At 42.0% G+C, this 9876-nt stretch overlaps 1 protein-coding gene across 2 annotated transcripts in view; it reads right to left on the bottom strand.

The window, feature by feature from the left end:
• Cnst (consortin, connexin sorting protein) overlaps positions 1-9876 on the bottom strand; it is an 85654-nt gene that overhangs the window by 75042 nt on the left and 736 nt on the right. The window contains exon 1 of one of the 2 annotated variants that reach the window (XM_052201265.1): positions 7073-7174. The exons of the other annotated variant lie outside the window; for it this stretch is intronic. Within the exon in view, the coding sequence (XP_052057225.1) occupies positions 7073-7081 (9 nt within the window). The 5' untranslated portion in view covers positions 7082-7174. Of the gene's footprint in view, positions 1-7072; positions 7175-9876 lie in introns of those variants that run through there. 2 annotated transcript variants of the gene reach the window in all.

The following is a 9876-nucleotide window of genomic DNA, read 5'->3' as shown; positions in this document are numbered from 1 at the left end:
GTAGGTTTGTGTGTGTGAGTGTAGGTGTCCACAGAGTCCAGAGGCATGGGATACTTTGAACTGGAGTTACAGACAAGTGTGAGCTATCTGATGTAGGTGTTAGGAACAAACTTGGGTCCTCTCCAACAGCAGTACACACTTTCAACCTCTGAGCCCTGGGATTAAAGGCATGCACCGCCATGCTTGGCCAACCAGTGCTCAGAACTGCTTGAATGCCCCTCCAGCTTCTAGGACCTTATCTCTTTTTTTAAACCTCAATATAATTGCTGTAACCTACAGAATTGAGAAATTCTGCAATGCCAGTTCTCAAGAGCCCAGGCTGGAGACCTCCATGGTAGAGCTGCAACAGATCACAGAAACAAGTACAACTGAACTGTTTCCTAATGCTTCCGTCTAGGGTTTCTGGAGTCTAAACTGGAAAGGAAGCATTTAAAGACTGGCGTGGTGAAGGCTCAGCAGGCACAAGCACTGGGCTCAAGCCCGACAACCCTTGTTCCACCCCAGAGTAATGGCCAAAAAGGACAGAAGGGACTCCACAAACATGCTCTCTGACCTGGACTTCATAGTCATGGGGCTCACAAAGCCCCTCTCCCCCACAGAGTAGCATCTAGATTTTGGTAAACTGGCACTCAGGAGGCAGAGGCAGGAAAATTTTTGAGTTCAAGGCCAGCCTGGTCTACATTAGTGAGTTCCAGGCCAGCCATTATCTATAATGATGATGATGATGATAATGATGATGATGATGATGATAACCAATAGCAATTGAATTCCATATACTACTTATTATATTATAAAATTAGAATCACCAAAAAAATTTCATATATATTTTCTTTCTTTTTTGTTTTTGTTTCCTTTGAGATGGGGTTTACTATGTAGCCCTGGTTTTCCTAGAACTCACTCTGTAGACCAGGCTGTCCTGAACTCACAGAGATCTGCTTTCTCTGCTTCCCAAGTCTTGGCTTTAAAGTGTGCATACACCCCCCCCCCACCGATGCATGCCCATGTCCTTTCTTAAAAAACAATTGACTTTAACTCACACAAAACATTTGTTTTTTTTTAAATGATCTTTTAAAAATATTTTTAAAAATTAAAATTAAAAAATCACATATATATTTGCAGGTATGTGTGCACATGCATTTGCGTGTGTGTGTGTGTGTGTGCACAAGTACTACACATGGTAGTCAGAGAACACCTTTGGGAATCAGTTCTCTCCTTTCACGCTGGCCCGCAGGATTGAACTCAGGTCTTCATGCTCGGTGGCAACATCTTTATTTGCTAAGACTTGTCACTGGCCCATGCCTATATTTGAGGGACTTGAATTTTCATCAGATATCTTGGTAGAGCCTTACACAAAGTGCTCTGTGTGAGCAGTGGCCCCACAATTCCACGTACTTAGGAACATTCAGATTACCTAGGCTCTATCAACCATCAAGTTCACAGGGAGTCCAGAATCACTCACGAGCCTACGCACTGCAAACTTATTCAGCAAAGTGGGCAGATTTTCCTATATATGTATATCATAATATGTTCCCCTGCATGGGTTAGAGTTAATTAAAATTCATTTCTTTAATTCAACTAGGGTAAAGTATAATATTTCATATGGCAAAAAACAATTTAACTGTATTGTAAAACTTAAGTGGAGACGGTGCCAGCTTATCTCCTACTCTTCCAAACGAGGAACAGAGGCAGTGTCTTTTAATTAAAGGCTCTCAGTGCCTCACATATCCTCCTCAATCTCTCCTGCATTCCAGGGCTAGATTAATCTTCCGAAAAACACTACCTTTCTGTCTCACATAATAAGAAACAGGGGCTGCACATATTTGGGGAACAAATAATTCTTCATGTCTCAAAAATCCATGATGACGCGTCACTGTCTGCTGCTCGATTTAGTTCGTGTCATCCCATCTTGGGTTCTTACCGAGCATCAAAATATCCTCTTTGACACTCTCAAATAAATCTCAGCGTCTGCGACATCCCACTACCCGTATCTCCGTTATCCCTTACAGCCGGTCCACACACAGCCACAGAAAATGACAACTGGTTGAATCAGCCCGGTACCCACCCAGCTTCAGCCACAACCATAGACCTCTCCACTTTGACCCTTCACCTCCAGACCCACCTATCTCTGCTCACAGCCTCAACTGGACCACAAAAGAGATCACCGAATGTCACAAAGGATCCAGTATTTTGCTCTCATCTCAGAGGAATGCCTTTACATCTGCTCTCCTAAGATAATCTTCTGCCTGTATCCAATCTGCACCTCTTTATTTCATTACGGAATACACCTATAAGCAAGCCTATTCCCAGCTCACTCTGCACACTGGGACGCTCTCCAGTACCAAGCACAGGCTTCTTTACCTAATTCTAAATCAAGACTAACTTCGAACTCTATGAAAACTCATCCACAGGAAGGACTTTTTCACTCTAAAGCACACAGAGGACAAAAACTGATGTTTAAAAAAAAAGTATCCTAGCCGGTGGTGGCACACACCTATAATCCCAGCACTCTGGGAGGCAGAGGCAGGCGGATTTCTGAGTTCAAGGCTAGCCTGGTCTATAGAGTGAGTTCCAGGACAGCCAGGGCTATACAGAGAAACCCTGTTGCGGAAAAAACCAAATTAAAAAAGAAAAAAGTATCGTTAAGATTCTAGAGAGAGATATAAAGAACAACTTTTGAAGGTATAAAAATATAAGGTAGCCAGGCATGGCAGCACACCCTTTAACCCAGCACTCAGGAGGCAAGAGACAGACCATCTGCAGACAGACAGGCATCTACGCAGCTGGTTCTGGGCCAGCCCAGGCTACACAGTGAACCTTGTCTTAATAAACAAAGCAAACAACACAACAACAAAAACCCACCTAATGCGCTTTTTTGAAATGCGTTATCCCAAATGCTGTATTTGGATAGGAGCTTCGGGAAAGGAGACAAGGTTCTAGAGTAAAGACAGGTTATCCTAAGCTAGACACTAAAGAAAGGGAAACCAATAATACAAATATTACCGGAGAACACTTTCCCAGAGCTTTTTTGCGGGATTGCTGGTAGATTATGTCTTTTCATTTTCCCCTCAAAATAATGTGTAGTTGGCATAGGTAGGCTAGAAATGTCCTTATGTCCCCCTGGAGTGTGTCCCTTTTCATGGCCAATCCATCACACTTGTCAATATAGATAGAGGGCATCATGGACCCTGACTGCCAAATAAGCTTTTATTTAAGTTTCTTGGAGAGGGAAAAAAAAAGTTGCTTTTTTTTTTAAATAATTGGTTTTTTTTTTTAATTACCTTTTTTTCTCTTTGGAGAATCACTTTTTATAATTGCAGAGAGGAACATTCTAAATAAGATTTTTAAGGCTTACAAAAAGCCAGAGTGTTCCAACCTTTCACCTATCCTTGGCAGGCAGAATAGGCATAAGTCAGAAGAGGGCCGGTGCTACAGTAAGCACGAGGCTTGTTTTTCAAAATCTCAGACTCTCCTAAGGTGAGGGCCCCGTGTGAACTCCTGGCCGAGGCTTCTCTTGCGCTGGGCTTTAGAGGGAGCATCACAGGTCACAGGTGCGTGCAGGTGCGTGCGGTGCCCTGAGGCCGGCAGACATCCCTAGCTTACCTGTTGCTTCAGCCTGGGTAAGGTAGGACTCCTGAGCAGAACTTGGCTCTCTACGTAGTTATACATCTGCCTTTTCAGGTTTTCAGGAGGGTGACACTTGCGTAAAAACAAAGCTCTCCACAGCATGGCTGGGGGTTGTAGGAATCAAATATGCAAACTACTGTTCAACTGTCCTCCTGACGACCTGAGTTCAAGTCCCTGCTCTACATGGTGGAAGCAAAGAACCAGTTCTCACAGGTTCTCCTTCAACTTCCATGAGTGCCTGTGTTGCATGTGTGCCCTGGGACACACACACACACACACACACACAAATGTAATTTTAAAAGTTTTTGTTTGTTTATTTTTTATTTTTCCTGGATTCAGTCCCCAGCACTCAAAACAAAACAGAACAATCAATAAAGCTCACTTTGCATCACAGAGGAATGTTGCCAATCTGCTGTGTCCTTCCTCCCTATCCTCTCCAGTCCTGAGGTCCTTCCTCCCCCATCCTCTCCTGAAATCGCAAGCCTGGTCACTCTCTCCTGTCCTCTATGCTGAGTATGGGGGCAGAAATAATGTGAGCTACTTTCTTGAATCCTTAAAACTTACATACCTTGTACTTGGATTAAATAAGACTTTTCCATATTCTATGAGTAGGAAAACAAAACCCTAAAATCTTTTTACAGACTAAATTCTCCTTGAGAAATCTTTAGCAATGACTTCAGCTCGCCTAGTCATTCTGTTAAGTCTACAGTGGTAAGACTGTACCTACAAACGACAGAAACTGTGAACAAGGAAGAACTGGGTGTGCACATAAAACAAAGAACTGCAGGCACTAAAGCGCCTCAAAGCCATACTCTTAATATCCAGGAAAACAGCACTGTGTCGCATCACAAGGTGCACATATTTTAAGGGAATCGGTAACTTCAAAATCTGTAAGTACCTTAAGACGTTACTGTGCTTTGATTCAAATTAGACCGCCTCCACCTAGTAACACTGAGTTCTCAAAGCACAGCTAAGATAACAAAAGGATACATTCATTGATCTGCTAGGTGGTAGTTTTGCAGGGGAAAAGACATACTTAAAAGATAAAGTATATTTCAAGATAAAATTAATTATTTTTCTATTTACTTTTTTGAGACAAGGTCTTAATTCCTATGTAGAAGGCTAGCCATGGACTCAGAGATCCCCCGTCTGCCTCTCTTAAATGCTGGAATTAAAGGTGTATGTCACCTTACCCACTATGGTGTTAATTCTTACAATCATACATAAAGTCAAAATGTCAATGCCCAAGTGTCAAAAAAGGTTGCTAATTTGCTACCGTTTCAGAATTCTTACTAGGCAGTGTGACAGGGAAGGCTGGACTTGTGAGCCTTTGATAGGTACACACTATCTTTCCATTCCAAATGGCCAGTGATGACAGAAAACAGGAAGTCCTAAGATAGCATGGTGCAGTAGTGCAGTGGTGACATGACACAAGGTTTGTCTCCAAATATGGTGATTTCAAAATCATGCCTAAAACACTTTAGGAAATCTACAACTATCATCAAACATCAGAATTTTAAAATATACCATGTTTTAAAAAATATTCCATATAAATTACTCCAATTGCTTAGAAAATAAAAGTAGGCCCTTGTTGAAAGTAAATATATTTTCCCATGGGGATAATCACAGGAAAAGTCTGTATTAATGAATTAATGTAAACCAACAGGTCTCAAAACTGAAGGGAAAGCAACATAACAGTTTAAAGACACCAGACTGGCAGGGTGCAGTGGCGTGGGCATCTAATCCCAGAGCGTGGGAGGCAGAGGCAGGGGAATCACTGAGTTTGAGCTAGCCTGGTCTACAAAGTAGGTTCCAGAACACCAGACAAGACACCAAGACCTTCTCAGTCAGAAATCTCTTTCTAGAAGCTCTTCAAACATTAAAGGAGTTTTAAAATAAAAGATTTATTTATTTTATGTATACGAGTACACTGTAGTTATCTTTAGACAAACACCAGAAGAGGACATCAGATTCCATTACAGATGGTTGTGAGCCACCATGTGGTTGCTGGGAATTGAACTCAGGGCCTCTGGAAGAGCAGTTAATGCTCTTAACCACTGAGCCCTAAAGGAGTTTTTTAAAGAAATGGAAACTTTTCCAGGCTATCAATTTTCTTCCTCAAATTACTAAAATAAATTTATTGGGGCCAATTTACAGGAAACAGTGTGTTTTAATTTTCTTCCCCAGAAGGGATCTAGCTATGCTGTCCAGGCTGACCCCAGGCCCCAGGGCTCCAGTGACCTCCTCTCTTAGCCTCTGACATCACTGGGACCACAGGTACATGCCACTTGACCTAGCTTGCTTTTAAGAAAAAAACATTTTAAAAAAATTTTCTTCTGTTAGTTTTTTGATTAGATTTTTAGAAACAGGGTCAACTTATGTTACCCAAGGTGCTCAGCAGGTCTCCAACTCACTATCCTCCTGCCTCAACATCTTGAGTGTTGCTTTCTAAAAATACAAGTTTTACTACATTGCCTAAGCTACACAGCAGGATTGTGTAAGATACATGTATATTATATAAGATACATGGGTATTAACGTGGTTAAGATGAAACAAATGGGCACAATCACCTTGTGTGTGTGTGTGTGTGTTTGTGTAGGTTACTCTGGATTCACCCAGGCATGGCTACAATGTATCATTTAGCCGAAGCTTGCTGTATTCCTAACCGCTGGTCTTAGGCTGTGCTCTAGCTCAGTCTAGTGGCTCAGTCTACTGGTTGTTCTGCAGATTCCGTACTTTGTATCTTTCCGCCTCTATCTTTTTTCTCTCTGGGGTCCTGACTTGAAGTCTTTTTATCCATCCAAAGGCTGCCGATAGACAATGGTCTAGTTTAAAATGCAAATGAAAACACTACCAGACTGTACACGGGTCTTTCACAAAAATTAGTCAATCCACCTTCTCCAACTGTGCATTTGCTCCTGTAAACTCTCCACAGGCAGTCTTCCGGTGTGCCATCCTATAAAGTCTGGATTCTAGATAGAAAGTCTGTTTGCTGATCAAAGAAGCAGATGATTTTTGTATTAAATTATAATAAGTATTAATTGGGAAATGTATTAGAACACAGGGGCCAAGGCAGGACCCACGCTGGGTCAGGATGATCCCCCCATGGGTCACCTGGATTCCATGTTGCTTCAGTTCTAAACCATGCCGGTTTCATTTGACTTACCACACCTGCTGCAAGGCAGCTCCTGGCAGGTCCCTAGATGACGAGCCAGCAGCTTTATATAGAGTTGTCACACTTCCTTTTAACAAACATCAACTGGGGTTCCCCCGATTTCAGAACCAAAGTAGCATATCCTCTCTCCTATTCTATATTTTGCCTAAAAATTACCTTGCCCTTGATAAGAAACACCATGCAGCAGAGGACCACATCTCCAAAACCATTAGCTACACTTGAATCTGGGTCAGAAAACAGTCTGTTTCAACACAACAACAGCAGGTACCCTACCTGTTTCATCACAAAGTTCAAGCACTCCACAGGTCCTTCCCAAGCACGCCCTACTCAATGCCAACAGACTTAGTAGACAAAGACTCTTCTAGCCCTGACACGGTGTTGCTGCACGGGTGTCACAATGACACCCCAGGAAATGACAGAGCTCTGTATTCATCTTAAGATATTCACTAAACAAGCACTGGGCACCAGTGTTCACTAAAGGAGTGGAGTTTGATGTCCACGCTGAACAGGAAGAGACTTCTTAGAACCCTCTTCCTGCACAGAATCGTCTCAGTTTGAGAATGGAATCACTTAGAAAAAGGAGGAGGTGGAGGGAGGGAGGGAGGGAGGCAGAGAGAGAGAGAGAGAGAGAGAGAGAGAGAGAGAGAGAGAGAGAGAGGTGAATGGAGAAGCTTTTTTCATGTATCCCAAGAGAATCAGACTCTCCAGGTAGAAAGACATTTTAAGCATCAAACAGCAATGCTATAGTGTTCCAGCCAATGAGGGAGGCACCAGCTACAGGTGACTCTTGGGACGTTTGCAACAGGGTCAGTCCTAACTGAGATGGGCTGAGTGTTGACCACATCAGAGCTGCAGGTTTAGCAAGAAATCTTGAAAAGATAATTTAGAATTATCTTCCATTTTTTTTTGAGTGATGCTTCTCTAGCCTTGATTCTGATGCAAACCAGAACTGTCACTTAGTGTTTCCCAATTTCAGTTCTCATTTAAAAGCTACAAGAAAAAAAAAAAAAAAAAAAACAGTAGTTTCCTTCCTCAAGCAATTTGATTATAACTTAATAAGAAAAATAATTTAAAACCAGCCATAAAGAAACCAGCAGGCACTACTAGAAAGAAAAATTACTTCAAAGGCACAAAAACTGCATAAGATACAAAAGCCCCAACTGCTAAGCAATTGTGATCAAAATTACTTTAATTAAGCTTTTCTGAAAATGTGGGTCTAAATGCTGATTATAAGATTCATTTTAAAAGTGAAATGGACATTTATTTCATTTTTTTTTAGCATCTGGGCCCTAAGGGTGGGGTGCTTTCTGTATTACTTAAGTACCTGCAAATGCCGACAAATACACCATTAACACTATGCAGAGGGAAAGAACTGGGCTCATGGCAAAGGCCTGCAACCCCAGTGATACTGAATTAACCTATGACAAGGGCTCAGGCAGGAAGGCGTTTGTCGAGAAAACAAGAAAACCTGAGTCCTGAACCCCAAAGACACACATCTGTACCCTCAGTGGGTAGGGGCTGGAGGCAGGCAGATCCCTGGAGACTGATGGCCAGCCAGCCCTTCAGGATCTGGGAGCTCGAGAACATGTCTCAGAAAAACAGTGGACAGTGACAGTCATCTCACTACACAGGCACACACATGCATACCACATACACAGATTGAAGGGGGGGGGGCTGGGGAGCTACCAGCATTTGACCCCTAACAAAGAAGGAGGATGATAAATATAACGTTCTCTACCATCAACTACTCAAAAGGAAAATAAATCCTGCCCTAAGTTTCCTTAGACTGAGTAGGCTGTGGTTCATAGGCATTATGAAATTTTTAAAAATGGTGCTAGGAGCCAGGCGGTGGTGGCGCATGCCTGTAATCCCAGCACTCTGGGAGGCAAAGGCAGGCAGATTTCTGAGTTGGAGGCTAGCCTGGTCTACAGGGTGAGTTCCAGGACAGCCAGGGCTATACAGAGAAACTCTGGAAAACAAAACAAAACAAAACAAAAAAATGGTACTAGGTATGGAATCCAGGGTCTCATGCATGCTAAGCAAGAGGTCTGACACAGATCTACATCCCCTTGCCTTAAGGGGCTTATTTTAAATGTGAAAACCTCAAGGATACACTGGGTAAGTGAATTTTGTTATTGCTCTGATATTCTAAAAAAAAAAAATCATTCTGAGGAAGGAACTTGGAGGAGAGGAGGCAGGGGAGGCAAGGGTAAATTAATTAGTTAATTAATTAATTGATAAAAATTCTAAAAAATCATTCTGCCACATTCAATTGTTAAAATATAGCTCTTGGGAGGGGTGTAAATCTAGAATACTTCTGAGTTTATCAAAATGCCCATGGTGTGTGTGGGGGCGCAATCACCTTTCCTTTTTTCTTTTCCTGAGACATAGTTTTACTATATCCTAAACTAGCCTTGAACTCTATGTATCTCAGTCTGGCCTGAAACTGGTGGGTAATCAGCCTCCTGAATGCCAGGAGCACAGACCTTCACCACCATGCCTGGACAGAGTATTTCAATAAGGAAAGGATGTTTAAAAAAAAAATTACAAAATCACGATCAGTGGTTAACAGTTACTAGCTTCTACAGTGTACTAACTTGCCATGCCAAAAAGAAAAAAAAAAAAGCCATCTTCAGGTGTCAATTCTTTATACCCTAGAATTTGGATAATCTTCAGGCTACTTGGCAGGTGACACATTCCTCAGAAACTCTTTCCTGTGCATTACATGCCAAGCTCAATTAGGTTGCCAGCAGAGTAAGCAGAAAGAATTGTACACATCTTAAACTAAGAAGCTGATTGGCCGCAGCTTCCTGCCTTGACAGAAAGGATAATGGGTAAAGCTTTGAGTATGATCCCCAAACACCGAAATCACTCTCAAAGAAAAGGATCTTCTAACACTGCCCCAAAGACTGCCAAAATTCCCATTAGAGCATCCTATTTTTAGCCTTTGCAATCGGCCTTTTAAATTGCATTCTATGGTACAGTGTGCTTAACTAAGTTTGCATAGAGAATAAAGAAGCTCCCTAAGGCTTTAATCCTTTTAAACATAGGAGGGAATTTTAAGCTTTCGGATATTT

This window comes from Apodemus sylvaticus, chromosome 12 (assembly GCF_947179515.1).
Source record: "Apodemus sylvaticus chromosome 12, mApoSyl1.1, whole genome shotgun sequence".
NCBI lineage: Eukaryota > Metazoa > Chordata > Mammalia > Rodentia > Muridae > Apodemus > Apodemus sylvaticus.
Note: the sequence above shows the minus strand (reverse complement) of the source record. Positions and strands in the feature narration are given on the sequence as shown.